The sequence below is a fragment of the Cydia fagiglandana genome, chromosome 16, assembly GCF_963556715.1.
Source record: "Cydia fagiglandana chromosome 16, ilCydFagi1.1, whole genome shotgun sequence".
NCBI classification, from domain to species: Eukaryota; Metazoa; Arthropoda; class Insecta; order Lepidoptera; family Tortricidae; genus Cydia; species Cydia fagiglandana.
The window spans coordinates 321337-338303 of record NC_085947.1 but is presented as its reverse complement, the minus strand read 5'-3'; the positions used below and the strand labels follow the sequence as shown (position 1 = coordinate 338303).

General features: G+C 37.4%; 2 protein-coding genes across 3 annotated transcripts in view; one reads left to right on the top strand and one right to left on the bottom strand.

Moving 5' to 3' along the window:
- The window catches only part of LOC134671689 (protein prickle-like), a 209489-nt gene that overhangs the window by 146406 nt on the left and 46116 nt on the right, over positions 1 to 16967 (top strand). The window lies entirely within an intron of this gene.
- Positions 11093 to 14038, bottom strand: LOC134672131 (uncharacterized). The gene is made up of 2 exons (XM_063530039.1): positions 12171 to 14038; positions 11093 to 11276 (listed from the first exon to the last, which is right to left on the bottom strand). Exons 1-2 carry the CDS (start codon positions 13988 to 13990, stop codon positions 11111 to 11113), a joined length of 1986 nt encoding a protein of 661 aa, XP_063386109.1. The 5' UTR covers positions 13991 to 14038; the 3' UTR covers positions 11093 to 11110.

Here is a 16967-nt window from a genome sequence, read left to right as displayed (position 1 = left end):
ACTTTACCTAAAAACCACCACGAAGGCTTTCTGATAAAACAAACCGTGAAACCGAAGGAAACACATTAATTAGCTAGCAAGTGCTAACTTATACTAAATTCTTTAAAGACCACGTAAAAAGCGTTAAAATTGTTAACCTACTTAAATGCCATGAAATTCTCAACGTATTCATTTCAAGCGTTCCTAGACCCTTAATACCCACACTAAATATCAGCAGCTGACTCCCGGGGGACAGGCGGCCTTGGTTCTTTGTCATAATTAGGGATATACTGACTATGTTGGTTTAAAGAGAATATTACGATGAAGTAGGTATGTCTGTTTGTCTGTCTATCTATTAATTCGTGATACCTCTTCGTTCTTCTTCGTGATTCGGTGTTGACCTCTTCATCTTCACGCTTTGGATGAAATTTGGTATGGAGATAGTTTGAGGCCCGAGAAAGGATCGAGGAAAGGAAAGATGTTGAAAGGGGCAGAAGCTTGTGAATTATAAAAATGTGCACATACGGGATGACATAATTATTTACATAATTACGGGATGGCATTTATCGAAGTAGATACGGTTGTCACCTTCGCTGGGCCCCCTGGACTTCAGCGGCGTCTTTAGATGTAATACTGTGTCAATGTGTAAAAATATAAAATGTTCCGTGCCTTACCGTGTGTAGGTACCTACTTCAAACCGCGCCAAATTCTAAACACTTTCACATCTAAGGTACATTGGGTTATTCCAATAAGATTTCGAGGGAAAGTAAATACATAGATAGAGCTAGAGATAGAATACTCTTAAACTGATCCACTATTTTTAGGGTTCCGTACCCAAAGGGTAAAACGGGACCCTATTACTAAGACTTCGCTGTCCGTCCGTCCGTCCGTCCGTCTGTCACCAGGCTGTATCTCACGAACCGTGATAGCTAGACAGTTGAAATTTTCACAGATGATGTATTTCTGTTGCCGCTATAACAACAAATACTAAAAACAGAATAAAATAAAGATTTAAATGGGGTCCCATACAACAAACGTGATTTTTGACCAAAGTTAAGCAACGTCGGAAGTGGTCAGTACTTGGATGGGTGACCGTTTTTTTTTTTGTTTTTTTTTTTTGCATTATGGTACGGAACCCTTCGTGCGCGAGTCCGACTCGCACTTGCCCGGTTTTTTGTTACACCTTGTATTGATAAACGCTTTTAATATTCAGTCGTAACCTGTAGAAACAGTTTCGTTCCGTAACAAAATAATCACAACAGCGTTTAGAGTCAAAATGTTCATAATGTTACCGCACATAGCAACCGTTTCTATCGTATGTGTTGCAAATGTTTGGACACTACGACTAGCTTTACCGAGACTGACCACTATTGACGTTTTGCGACCAAAAATGATTACTATCCGGGTATGACTTTTCGTAGCATCTGTCATCTCGATATGCTTTCTTTTCGTTTGGCGTTGTACGATTTTAAAAGAAATAAAAAAGGAGAAGTATTTTATTTACGAGCGCACATAAACAATAAAATCAACTACGTGTGTCAGCAAAAAGGGCGCAAGTTCAGCATTGTGCAGCTCGGAATAGTTAACAATAGTTAACAGCTTGTGGGCATGTAAGTAATGATTTTATCATAGTTCTCTATATAAAAGGAGGACCTTTTCACGTGGATAAGGGTTAAATAAGAAAATTAACCTTTATAGCCCTTACCTCTTGTATATGTCTACAGGAAAGACGTAACACAATAATGTTTTTGACCCATTGGTGACAACCGATCACACACACATACACATCGGCAATGGCGACAAACCTACTTCTCTCCACGAAATTACCCCGACACACCCTTTAACCAATTACCAAAACGTAGTCTATCGCGTGCCTGAAGGCCACTCTAGGCCTAAATATTAGCGGCTAGGCCTAGGCCACACCCGCCGGCACGAACCAGACTTTTTTATTAGTCTAGATGATTATATTTAGTTCAGATTAGTTCTAGGCGTTTGGCCTTTATTTAGGCGTATGCAGTATAACTATATAGGTATAGTTATAGTAAGGCGTAGTAAGGCGCGTGGTTTCCAAATCGAAGGTCGTAGACTAGATTTTGAGACGGTAGATAAACTCCCCAATTCGAACAGTGCTTATAAGAGGTCACAGCGATACGATACCGGCCTGTCAGTGACAAAGTTAGGTTTTTGGTTGAAGAATTTATTGTTCGAATTGGGCCGCAAGTCTCCGAACTCGTTTGTACCACGCCGCGTAGCAAAATTTTCAGCAGCATTCTAGTGTAGCAAATGAAGCAAGTTGTTGTATGGAGACCCATGCATTAATTTCTCAGTCGATGAAACTTAGCTTGGTTATTGTATAGTATGAGCCGAAACTAACATATAAATATCCAAAAAAAATCATTCCTAAGTTAGGTATTTATACGTAAAAATACAAATCTGTTTATATATTGAACCAAGTAATTCCTCCACCCAAAATTATTTTACCAAATAAGTTATTTGTATCAGTATGTGATACTAGAAAAAAATCTAAAACTTTTGTCAAACATGAGGATTTTTTTTTTTATGATAATTTCTTTTTTGACGTTCATTTTCATCGGAAAATTGCTCTGCCATTTTTTTCCTTCTTATATGATCTTAGAATATAATTTGGCGTGGTGGGTAAGAAAAGTTTATGTATTTGAGAACTATTAAGAACTGAGAGTGGAAAATTTCCCAGTCTGATTTCTTTTTAAATATATACTAAGTAGTCACGTATATACTTAAATCCAAAATGTCATATTGGTATTTCTGCGGGGATATTTTTTTGTATATTTCATATATTGTTGCAATACGTTACATGAATACGTCCGGAGAAGAAAGTTTAAACGGAGCATTTTTCCGTAAAAAGATATTAACGATTTAAGACTTTAGGTATTTACTTAAATCGTATTATTATTATTCTTTGGAAATTTATACAATACTTTTTATTTATTGATACTTTATCATACTGTAAAGACAGTGTAAAGTTTTTTCTGGCTGAGGAATTACTTCGGGGTCCACTACCTTTATTTACTACACTATTCTTCCACATTTTGTTTTTAACCAGGCGTTCAGGAGTATAATATACTCATACTCATATACTAGAATATTATTCTAAGGTTTTAGCTACCTCAATTTCTAAAGTTAAGGTGTCCTCTCCTTGGTGTATGTGTCATCGACAATGCCCTTTCCTGTCGCTGCAGGAAGCCCATGCTAATGCGCACGCGTCATTACCTATCTGCGCCTCTATACACTACACTCAAGAGGAATTAAAATAGGTTACTTTCATGCCAACCAGTTTCATTGCTCTTAAGTGTATTGTGTAGAAGTCATAAAGGTACCAAAAACTACCTATAAAACTCCCGTGAAGGGGCTCACTGATTAACAGTCCGCCGGACGGTATCGGCCTGTCATTTTGGTCGACACAGTCCGGCGGACTGTTAATCAGTGGGCCCCTTGAGACTTGAACATATTAAAATTATTTTAAACCGCTCGACATTTTTCGATCCGTTTTCGAGGTTCTTCATCTAGGAGCACCCTGTACCGCCTCTACTAATCGAACGAGCGATGTGTACTGAGTAACTTCGCACGCGGGGTAATTTTTGACAATGGCAAATATCTAAAACCAGAAGTACTTCATACTTACGTAGGCCTACTTGCAGATTTTTTTTTATAATTTGGAATTTTACTTAAGCAACCAACAGTTGCGCTACTGCGTCGTATCAGCTGTTGCATTTTGAAAGGGCAAAACTTCTACTTCTTAGTAGATAGAGTTCTTATGAAATTACCCCAATGCACCTTAGTAATTAATATTAAGTTTAAGTAAATTGGTTGAAATTTAAATGCCTAATTTCACAATATAAGTTAGCAGGTGTGAATTAATATTCACAATATGTCCAGAAAGCTTTAAATGGTCATTGTTCCGCCGACGGTCATTATTGGGTGTATTTCCTGGCTAGGCGATTACAAATAGCTCTTAAACGGCTGATTTATGTATGTCTGTATACCTTCCTTCCGTTAGTTTTAATAAGCCATTATTTGTTTGTGTGTGTCTAGTCTTAAAATTCACAGGCGCCTAGCCGCCGCCATACAGTGGAATTTACGCTCTCATTTTTAAACATCTTAAAATAATATCAAAATATTTTTTCATGTCAAAATATTTTCAATAATATCCAGGGAGAAAAATGAGGTTTGTATGAAAAGGCGATTTCGCGCGGGTCCTCCGCTTTCGTCTTAAACATATCATGTTCCAGATAAACATACTGCGCTTTTCTGCGTACACAATTTACCACAACATAAATTGAATCACTATCGAAATAGCCGTGTTTAAGATAAGTAGCGTTCCCCGAAGGCGCCTAAATCTAAAACGTAATTAATGATTGCCTGTAAATGGGTCAATCCATTATCCATCTGATAGCGTATCTCGTGTTTTAGTTTTTCGCTTTGGGCCCGACGTGTCACATTCCGACGGGGTCTGGGAGTAGGTGACGGTGGATGCGCGGGACGCTCCATTTTTGTAACTGTTCAAAATTTTCCGATTCTTTGGGATTCTTTTCTGACTTCTCGCAGACGGCTGGACTCATGTTTTTTTTTAGTGTTGGTAATTTTCATTGTGTATTTAATCTAATCATGGAATTGTGGAAAAACTTTAAAAGTTAAATTACCTATATTTTAAATTATTTTTTTTTACAACAGAACACGACCAAATTTAATAAAAGACTAAAAAATAACGGTATATCAAGATAGTCGGTTTTTTGTTGAATGAATAAATAAAACAAGCAAAACGTTTCAAACACTTAGTCGGACTTGGATTTCATCGTAGAAAACCTAGTAAAAATTCCATTGGTACCGTTTGACCCCGAAGAGGAATGTTTCTAAGTTTATATAAATATTGGAGAATAAAATGACATGTTATTAATATAAACCGTCAACGTATTTTATATGCATAATATTACGGCAGTAGACGCTTTCCGATCCGGACCAAGTTAATCTAATTTTACACCAACTACTTAGAACAGAACAAATTGAGAGAGTGTCATAAACTTCATATTTTCATAGAAATTTAACATTAATGATGACATCGTTACACTTTGTCATCGCAAATGCCTTATAGAGTTAACTTATTCTGGCTCTAATTCCGAGCACAGTGTGCCTCATCCAAACCAAAACAAAGATGCACATCGGCGCCCCCAGATTCCGAGAACACGGAACATTGATAGTCGCTTAGCGGGTCGCCCGACCCCCGCGCTGACCACCGTGAGATTCTCACAAGGGTTGAACCAAGAATATTCTGGTTATACTAAGGCTTTTGTGACTTTACTGCAGGATTTTTTGACCAGCTTTAAAAGGAATCCTCACCAAGGATCTTGTGATTTTACCCAAGGATTTAATCATCAGCTTTCAAAGATAGTTTAACTTAGCTCGACTCCGGCTGCTGACCGCCGTCAGGTTCTCACGAGGGATAAACCAAGACTTAGTTGAGGTAAAGGTTTTTGGGTGAATTAGGGATACGACTAACTTTATAAACTGAAATAATTTAATATGTTTTAATATGTTTTAATACTTTTAATCTCTTTTTCTTTTTTTTTCTTTTGGAGTTGTGGAAATCAGGGGGAGAGGCCTTTGCCCAGCAGTGGGACACTACAATAGGCTAAATAAAATACTTTTAATAGTACGACTAATTTTATAAGAAACTTTGACTTAGCAGCTCACATCGACCCTCGCGCTGACTATTGTGAGATCACAAGGGTTGAACCAATCTTTTGATTTAAGACTGCGTTCCTGCTGAGGCGGAGATGAGAGGAGACGTGCAGGAATCAACCAATAGCATTGGTTGTAATCCAGCGAAGCGGAGAAGAGAACCAACCCTATTCCCGCACGTAAGGAGGTTCTCTCCTCCTCAATATTAGAAAGACAGCACCAATGATAATTTTGAACAGTTTTGAAAGCTAGTTTAACTTATAACGGCTCGCACCTCGACCCCCGTTGCTGACCACTGTGAGATTCTGACAAGGGTTGAACCAAGCATTTTTTGGTTGTATCCAGTATTTTGTGACCGTGAGATTTGAAAACTAATCGAATTATAAATATTTTTTAAGTATTTTTTTTATACTACTACTTGTGTACCATAGCCTATGATAGCTTGTAACTCCAGGGCTATCACTTACGCGCTGACAACCTTAAAATAGAATAAACCTCCCAGTGACAGCCCTAGCCCCAAATATCAAATCGAAGTGTTTAATTCCCCGATAGTGCTAAATGTCGGCGTTATCTCGAGGAATGACATAATGAATTTCGAGAATCGTCCTCTTATGCTTCTCTGAATACTTTGCTCTAATTTTTTTTTTGTAACCTAATATTTAAATAAGTTCATTAACTGTTTTGTTAACCTTAAATATGAAACTGGTGGAGTCATCTAAAATAATAAACCGGCTTACTTATGGTATGGTAATGAAGGAAAATCCCGAGTGTGGCTCACAACAATAGCTCACATTATTACCCACAATCGAGGATTCGGGGCCCTTGCCCGGCCAGCTAAAATAAAATTAAGACATTCAAACCTAACCCTTACATAGATACGTAAATAATTAAGACTTTCAAACATCGTACACATCGGCTCGATTCGGGAAATGAATTAGAGACTCGCTAGATCTGAAATAGTAAAGATCGAATTTCACATAATCATTTTTCACAACGCGCTACTTTTAACTTTCGGACCATAACTATACCACTTGTCATACGATACAGGTCTTGTACAAATTATTGTAAGGTCAGTCAGTACTCTATAAAAGAAGTAAATCTAGAGCTAGACCCACTCCTATTCATGGCACACTTTCGCACATCTATAAGAGAATTGAGGGACACGGCCGGTTTATGCCGACTAGGTATTGCATTGCAGTCTTTATTACAATTTTGTCTCTGACGTTGTTTATAAGTATAATTTCGTATATCTTTATCACTCATCAGCGCATAGAGAAAAGAAAAATAAACGTTAAGTAGTCGCGGCTTAAGGTCCAAATTGGAAATAAAGTTGTTAAAAAGACATGAGAGAAATAAAGTTGTTAAAAAATGGTCCCAAAGCAATTTCTGTAAACCAATGTGTATGAGATTTAAGTTGCCTCTTCGTTGAAACTGCATCTTATTATGATTTTTCGATTATTTCGAAAGGTACTGTCGACCGGGGTGAATAGGGATGGCTGTGGTGAATAGGAAGAAAGCTTAAATAGTAGATTGCTAACCAAGGGTGGAAAGTGATCCATTTCACCCGAGATATTTTAGTTCGAGGGTGAGATGGTTACTTTTACCCGAGTTAAACACTCTACTTTTCATTTCAACTATAATGAAATTAATAAAAGTCAAGAAATGTATGTTGATTATTGGTAATATTATCATTACATTACATTAATTCATTCAGTTTCACTTTTTTTAAGGCGCGTATACATACATTAGGGCCGTTTCAGATACATCCCAATTTAAGATCGGATTGTCTGTGGTTTTCAATTTTTTTTCGATCAATATGTAAAGGGCGCGAATTTCAGTCATGCAGAAGCTATTAATATAAGAGCTTTTAACTGAATAATATGGTGTTGCTCTAAGTAAAAATTTAAAAAAAAAAATTACTTTCCACCCTAGGGTGTGAAATGAAATTTCAAATGAAGTTTCAATCAGCCTATGAAAGGTGAACTTTCCGAACAGGAGAGATGAAAATGTAATTTGCCTATACGGTATGTCATATCTGGCGCAAAATATATTTTAAAAATCTGTGAAAAGTTTTTAAGACTTTTTAAACCAGTCCGGGCACTAAACCTTATACTTACAAGTAAATGTTTAGTTCAATAACCAATGTCTCTGGTTTACGCTGGAATAATGCATCTGTATAGAATATAGCTTATGCCCTCGACTTCGACTGCGTGAAATAATGATGAATGATGATGATTGATAAACACTACCCTATGTCGTTCCCAGGCCCTCAAACTACCTCCATACCAATCTTCTTCTAAATAGGTTCTGCGGTTTAAGTGTGAAGATGTAACAGACAGATAGAGTTTCGCATTTGTATTATTAGTAGAATACAAGTTGACGTTCCATACATATATGCAATCAATGGTACATCAAGTCGCAAAAGCTTGTAAGTTATACCTACGAAACACACAATCTCGCTACGAAAATATATCTTATATGATCTTAATTGGGTACCCTTAACTATAATCAATCACTACCCAACAACTTTTTACTCATCGCAAGATTAAAGGATCCAGTTGCTTCTTTAAATTGAGGTCTCCAACGATATCACCGAAACCATTAACATTAATTACCCAAAACAATCTCGCATTGTGGTCTCATAATCTCTAAATAAATACAGGTGATCGCACAGTGGGCGACACGCTAATCTCTGGACAAAAAACGGCGCATTTATCTACGGTTTTTACACGTAAACATTTCATTTAGTTTCGAGCATGATAAGGGGGGGTTTGACAAATAATTGATAAGCTGCCACGCGACGCAAGGTGCCCCGAGATTAGAATGACAAATATTAGTTTCTTGAATAAAACACTGTTTTCGATTCGGTTCTTTTTGTGACAGATAACAACGCAGGAGCAAAAAAAAACTGTGAGAAAATATCCTCACTTTCATAAACGTTGCTCAAACTAACAAAGCAATAAAACAAAACCTAACAGAATTGAATTCGGCGTAAAAAGATTTTTTTATTCGCTTCCCACGTCCAGTTACAATACTTACAATTTCACCTAAACAAATAGAATGGACATGATCTTACGGCGGCGTGCCAAATATTTAACGGTATATAAATTAGTAGGCTAACTCCTACCGCCCGGGGGGCGAGACGTGCTGCAAAAAAAAACCTTTTGTATCTCACCTTATTATTTACACCTCTGTGGGACAACACCGGACTGGCCGGAATCGCGAAAAAACTTCTTTAGGAATAAGAGAATTGTAGCGAGCGTGAATGAAACTCCGATACTGAATACTGGTCAGTATTGTGTACTTAAAGACCCTTAGCGTGATTATTCCTTGTTAATGGGTGGTACCTTTTCCATTCATAAGCTTCTCTTATAAGAAATCAATACGTAAATGCGTCATCAAAAATGATTTCTTTGTAACGGAGCATCTATAATGTCATTATGCTGTTTTTAGACATAATTGGGCCTAGGGCATGCATCATTGAGACGTATCGACCGAATTTTATGGTCGTTACACCTTAATGGCCACACAACCATGATAAATGCAAGTCGGCGTCTACAAAGAGCCTTCGACGGTCCCTCATTATGCTCTCACATGTCCGAAAAGATTTTGTCCACTGGCCGGGATGGTCGGCCCATTGGGCAAAAAATTCTAATACATTTTTGGATATGTTGATATAATAAATATATGCGAAGGTCCAACAATGGCAATACACCGTGAAATTTTAGTGGTTGTTTTCCCGCGGCAGGGCGATTTGCTGTCGGTAGTACTTTCGAATTATGATAGACAAACTTATAAATAAACTGTTTTCCAAAAAAAAAATATACAAAAAAATAACCTAAACTCGAACAAGCGAAAAACAATAGTAACACACTAAAACTGCAAGTCGACGACAGTTCCCGATATTGTAAACAGATAAACAAATAAACAAGCACATGTTACTTTTTTAAACTGTGTAACAGGCTAGAGTGCTTTACTGTTTGACAACTGAAATTAAAATTTACTTAGACTGTTCCTTCACGATTAACAGTTGAAATAAAGCCTTTTTATTAGTTTGATGATTGCCATTACGTTGTGTCAACTTTGGTAAATCGAATAATTACATCCTCTTCGCTTATTAAACTAATGTGATAACAGATCCTGTCAATGTCATCACTGCTATTTCTAGTAAAATGGATCGACATTACGAATATTCTAATTTAGAGTACGTCGCGATGGTGCAGCTGTACGCTAGGGCTAACTACGACTCCCACGCCGCCCGGCGACTTTACGCGTACCGGACCATTTACAGTCGCTGCGTCTTCGGGGGATTTTAAACCTCCAAGTTCCACACGGATGAACAATTGTCGCCGCAACACAGCGGCTGCTTAACCACGGGCAGTTTCAAACGCCAGCACATGCACAGGGCAGAGGTGATTGTGTATTGAACGTGGCGGATTGCAGTTCGAACAATTATTGCGGTATCGGGAAGTTTAAGTGTTTGTTAAGTTTTTGATCATTAAAAGCTTGATCTTAACTTGTTATGTTTACTTTTAAGGATCTGCAAACTAACTGCACGTAAAATGTGTGAAGGAAAAATAAATGGAACTACTTTTTAGGTTATTTTGTTTCATTCACTCGAAAGAATAAGGTAGGTACTACTGCAGTGCTACTACTGGTGTTAGGTCACTTTCGAGTTTCGTTCGACACATTTATAAATCTGGCATTTCTTAACAATATTTAAAAAAAAATTACACATCGACTGTATATCGATAGCAGAATCATTTCGTTGCGGGAAAACAACCACTAAAATTTCACGGTGTATATTAAGGTGTAATGTTTATAAACACAATTACAAAAGGCAATTTATGAATCCGTGTTGGGTTAACCGTTTGACACGGCCCACTCCTCCCTGTTATGACAAGAAAACACACTTATGCACCCATGCAAAGATATAATTTAAAATCTAAAATAAATATTATAAGTAGGTATGTATAAAGATTAAAAAGGTAGGTACCCAAATACGCTTCGTATTGGTCTCGTCCCGTCCCTACTTGTCGTTCAGTCACGATCTAACTTAATAAAAAAAATGTGTCTACAATGGCTTGTTTTACCTTACATAACTTAGGTATACAATGCATCAGTTTCCTGAGTTTAACCGCGATTATATCGTCCAACTCAATCCATAAAATTTCGTTCCCTCGTCTTACCGATAAGATTTTTTTAGTTCGCGTTCCATCAATTAACCTGTTCTTGAAGGAACGAAATAACATAACCGTTTTGGAACGATATTAACAGGTATTTCTATATCGGTTCCGCCCTGAGTACTTCTACCTCAGCGCTACCTACGCTGCCGCTGCCTAAGCTGTGCTCGCTGCCGTCTTGAGACTATTAGACACAGTTTTCAGGAAGTGAGAATGCACTTACTGGTAACCTGCTACCTCAGCAGCGCTCGGCTCGGCGCGTCCCTAGACCTGCACCCGCAACACTGCTGGTGCAGCTCGCAGCAGTAGGCGCGCGTGAACAGCTGCCCGCAGTGCCGGCAGTGGAACAGCTGGGACGGACGCTGGCTGTCCACGGTGTGGCGGCATATGCTGCAGTTTCTGGCAAATTTACAAAACAAAATTATTCAATATAGAGCTTATAAATCCTTTAATGGTAACGACAACGATAGGAAACTGACTTTTCGTCAGTGTTTAATAGAAATGGATTCCCAGCTTTATCTGATAAATCAAGACTAACGTACGTAAGCGACATATTGCTACAATGCTGAATATTTTGTTTGGGCAATGTGTTCACACATGCCTTTTTCTGTATTCTCTGAGATTTTTTAAAAATAATGCCAATTATGGCCAAAAGTAATCTTATAAGTTAAAAAACAAGTTAAAGGACAAGGGCAAGTCGGACTCGCTTACCGTGGGTTCCGTACTTTTTAGTACTTGTTGTTATAGCGACAACAGAGATACATCAATTAATTTGTGAAAATTTCAACTGTATCTATCACGGTTCATTAGATACGGCCTGGTGACAGACAGACGGACAGTGAAGTCTTAGTAATAGGGTCCCGTTTTTACCCTTTGGGTACGGAACCCGAAAAAGTACATAGGTACCTAATCATAAATGTATACTTTTTCTAACTTATAGGATTAATTATATATACCTACATTATCATATATAGGTATTAATACCAACCTATAGGTAATAATAAGGAAACTACTGAAAATGCTGAAGTCTGGTTTCAAAACACTTGTACAGAGGCAGAGGAAAGTTAAATACACACATATGCGCTTGTCGGCATGTAAAACATGTAAAAATATGTTCGTATCGCATACTCATACTCATACTCATACTCATACTCATTTATTTATAATATTATTTCATATTACACGTCACAATTTTATTATAGATTACTACAGTTTATAGATTAGATTATTATTACAGTTTCGGTTTCATATAGAAGAAGAATACAACTACATAGTATAATCTCAAATTCTTACCTGCTTTGACCCAAATCATGGCGTAAAATGTGCGCCCCGAGCTCGGAAGGGCGCGCAAAAGCCGCACCACAAATATTGCACACGTACTCATTGCGGCCACTCACAGGACGACAAGCCCTTGAGAGATACCAACTTATGTCTGGTATAAAGGACACGATCTGTTTTACCGCCTCTGTGGACAGTCTCAGCAGTGTCAGCAAGCCCAGAGGCTCGGTATTTACTGCTATTCTCCGATCGGGTCTACTCCGAGGCATCTGCCGATATGAAATGTCTTCAACAATTACGCCATTGCTTGGACATCCTAGTTTGGTTTTAGCAAGCGAATCCGTTACTTCTGTCGAGCGTTCCTTTGTAGGTATCTCCATATTTAATTCAATTCTTGATCGGTTCGTTTTCAACATGTTTAGTATTTCGTTTCTTATTTTGTTACTTTTGTCTAGTTCCTCGTTAAATATTTTGTTCAGTCTCATATTCATCAAGTAATGTGAGAGAGAGAGGTTAGAATCTATAGCACACAGTGAAGTGTTGGTCATAACGTTGGCAACGATGCTTATTTTGTTCTTATTTTTTTTCTCTACTGAAGTCGCAATATTAGCTGCATGTTGGTTCCCGTCAATAACAAAGGTATTTGTTGATATTTTGTCACTCAAAATGTTTTTCGTTTGAAAATTTGATACGAATGAATTCAATAAGTTTATTATAGTATCAAGCTTGTCTTCAAGAACTTTTATTGACGTCGTATCTGCATTACTCGTTTTGTTGAGGGCGTAATCAGGTTCTACTACCGCATAATGATTTTCTGTTGTTTTAGTCATATTTTCCACGTCATTTATATCTTTTATCATAGCATGGGTCTCATTGTCCGTAGTCTGAAGTTCTGAATCTGATTCGTTAGTCATATAATTTTTACTAATGTTAGAAGCTCCAAACGTGATGTGAGTTTGCACATCTCTGCTTTTTTTAATATCATAACCAGCTGCATGCATCTTAGAATATTTTGCACCTGGATGGTTTTGATCGTCATCTGCAATTTTAGGCTCATAAATTATTTCATGGTATGGATAAGGACTGTTATTTTGCTTGCACTTCTCACAACTTTTTAGTACATTAAAAGGCTTTCCAGACACAGATGGTGACGAGTACTCGGATCGGCCTCGAACAGATTGGTTATTAATATAATTGTTCCACTTTTCTTTTTCTTTCTCTCTGTGACGACTAATCACATATTGGATTAAAAGCGTCTGCAATTTAGCGTTTTTATTCATCACTTTAGTAAAAAAATGTCTATCGTACGAGCTAGGCATAGGTCGACAGTAAGTGGTTTTCTCTGCGTAGGATTTTTTAGAGTTTTCGTTGGCGAATGAAGTTTGCAGGTTTACAGCATGCTTGACTTGATCCTCGAATTTTAAATAAGACTTAGTGGCACTGTTTTTCAGGCGGTTATAATTTGCTGTCGATAAATTCAAATCACTGTCAGTATCCGAATTACTATTATAATTAATATCATGGTAAGTTACTCGCACATTACAGTGTCCGTTTTTGTCATCAGAATCACTTAAATTTTGGAACTTAGAAACGTAGTCATCTCTTTTTATGGAGCATGTGTGAGCACTAGAGGTCTCGTGGTCAGATAATATCGTATATAAAGCAAATGTATTCCTTTTCGAAACATTTGCGCAGTTGTTGTTATTAATTTTAGAATGGACTTGTAATTTGCTGTCGGCTTTACAAACATTACAATATTTGTCTATCAACCGATCAATTCTCATATCCAGGTCATCCGAATTTAATTCTTTTTTGCCTTTTGTTAAAGTATTCATAATCGATATGCATTAAAACAGAAATTTATCAAAAGCTTAAATGCAACAAATTCACCGGTATTCAACTGACATTTTACTGTTATTTATAAATACAGTCTGTCAGCCTGTCAACTGTCGACATAATAATCAAATAGTTTGAATGCGTCCGCCATTGAAGTATGAGTTTCTATCTGTAATACGCAGGGTAAAGTATTTTAAGAGTTGTGGAAATTTTAAGGATAGGATAGGATACTTCGTTTTTTAGTATTATTAGAATTTTTTTTAGAAAAAGCTTAGATGATATAACCAAACGGAGACGGCTTGTCTGTAACTTACGGTACAAAACAGTCTGCCTATGGAAGGTATATGGTTTAGAAATACAGACTAAAGATACATAAATAAAAGTAAGTAAATGCTGATGAAATATTAGGCAATGGCTAATTTCATTCTAAGCCAAAAAAGCTCGGCGACTCTAGAGTCGGACCAAGATAACTCTGCACGGCATTGGCAATGACAAAGTATGGCACTGTCACCGCTAATGTACAATTTCTATGAAAATATGACGTTTAAAATCTCACTACCTCACTTTGTTATATTCAAATCGGTGCAAAGTAAGTTTAGACGGACTATAGTAGCCAATGATCTAATGAATAAAACCTGCACATATATTTAATATATAATAAGGTGACACTGAGATGTTTAGCCGTATACTTATGTATGTAGGTATTGCGGCCGGCCGTTGGGTGGTCTGCGTTTTTACCGACCGCCTCCGCGCTTTACTCCTTGTGAACTTCATATTCATGGCAATTCTTGATTTTAGAATCGTGAATGTGTAGTTTTTGGGACTTATCATGGATACATAGTTGCTTGCTAATATCTGGAACGTCAGGGCGCTGAAAAATGTCTGAAACGTTCTAACTAGGTACCTACACAAAAAAATCTTATAACTCGTTTAGATACCTTAAATGTCTTTTCTGTATTCAAATTTTATTGTTTTAGTCAACGCTGTAGACCACGTTGTTCGCGTTTAGATAAAAGCATTATCAAACTATAATATTTCGATAAAATTAAAAAAGTACTTTAGGGCTCTGTTGAGGCTTTGAAGTCCAAACTCAAGGTTTGCCAGCGAGCGATGGAACGCAGTATACTGGGTGTTCGCAGGACTGATAGAATCAGAAACACGGAACTGCGCTCCAGAACTAGAGTTGTAGATGTAGGTGTCAAGACCGCTAAGCTTAAGTGGGACTGGGCTGGACATGTCTGCCGCATGCACCTTGAAAGGTGGGCCAAAATGGTTACGGAGTGGGACCCACGGAACACCATAGACGGTGCTAGCCGGAGTGCAGGCAGACCAAAAAGGAGATGGCGGGACGACTTGGACGTATTTTGTCCGGATTGGCGGGAAATTTCAAAAGACAGGGTTGAGTGGTGGAAGCGAGGGGAGGCCTTTGCCCAGCAGTGGGACATTTAACCAGGCTAACAAAAAAAAAAGGGCTCTGTTTATATGTACACGATTAAATTCATCAACTAGCGTACCTATGCACGCACTGAACTTGCAATGATATAATAGCATATGAGTGTTTAAGGGTACCAAGTTTTCGAGCTCTGTTATATCTTTATGGTGCGTAAATCCCTGACTCAATTTTTTTTTCAAATACATATCGTGTTAAAGTAATTACAAGAATAAACAAAGTTTTGACGTCCCGTCCTTTATTTCTCTCCTTCCGTCCTCCTTTAGTCTTTTATTTATCTTAATAACGCAAAACTATCGGAGGAAATAAAAATAGACTAAATTATAATAACAGCAATAAACGATAAAACTAGTATTAACGATGGATCATAGATTTTATTAATCGGAACCGAATGTTTATAGGTTTTTTTATGGCAGTTCCGTCGCGCCGCGTCGTGTCTCTCTAGCGGGTGAGGCGATTATGTTAAGTGCCCTGCATATTCAATGAAAACAAAACCCTCTCATAGTTACTGTTCATTAGAACTATTAGAAATCATATTCATCAGTTATCGGAAATATTGATAGAGTCAGGCCGAGAAAAGTCCGCAGTGATTTTGATAGCCCACGCGGTGCAAGTGTCATTTGTATCAATCTTCTATGAAATTATGAAGTATAAATAACACTTGTACTGCGTGGGCTATCAAAATCGCTGCAGACTTTCCTTGTAACTCTAAGTATTTGAATAAAATATATCTTAATATTGGCTCATAACAACACCAAAAGCAAAAAGTCCTTTTAGGAAAAACTAGGTCACGTTAATTATTCATATCATACAGAAATATAAGTAAGAAAAGAGTGCTAACTCCATACATCTGTTTCCTTACCGAAACGCAAGTTATTTCGTAGGCGACATCTAGCGTCAAATACTGGATTTAGCAGTAGGTACCGCTACATGACACCAGATGTCACGAGTATCGCGACTGACAAAAAAATGTATTACCTAACCATTTACAACCAACATTACAAGCATGCAGAAGGAGTTTAAATAGAGTTCCGGTTAATCCGGTTATAATATTAGATGAAAATTGTCAACTAGCGTACTGATAAATTCGCTGATTGGCGCTAGATGTCGACTACAAAAATAACTCGCGTTTTGTTAAGAAAACTAATGTATGGAGTTAGCACTCTTTCCTTACTTATATTTCTCTATGATCGTATTAATATACAGGGTGTCCCAAGAAGTAGTGATATACTGAAGCTGGGAGGTAGAGGACCTAGAGAGCTATCTGAATCACCCCCATGTATATTCCGCGATTTTTCGTTTTTTTCGGAGTTATGATTTTTTTTTAATTTTTCACCTATCGCCGAGTACGATGAGATTTTTATTTATGGTGACGTGAATTATTGCGGTAGATGCTTGATTTTTTTTGTGTGCTAAGCTGATAGATAGGCCAATTCAGTATGGTAACATTTACTATCGTTAGATCTTTGAATGGAATTAAAAAAAAAAATTATGCCAAGAAAGATAAAATTACTCAGTATGTTCAC

Bases quoted from the DNA above. Each gene is read 5' to 3' on its own strand.
- LOC134672131 (XM_063530039.1), bottom strand. From the start codon at position 13,990: ATGAATACTTTAACAAAAGGCAAAAAAGAATTAAATTCGGATGACCTG. The intron at 11,277-12,170 runs GTAAGAATTTGA...TAAATTTGCCAG, and splicing joins CATGATTTGGGTCAAAGCAG to AAACTGCAGCATATGCCGCC.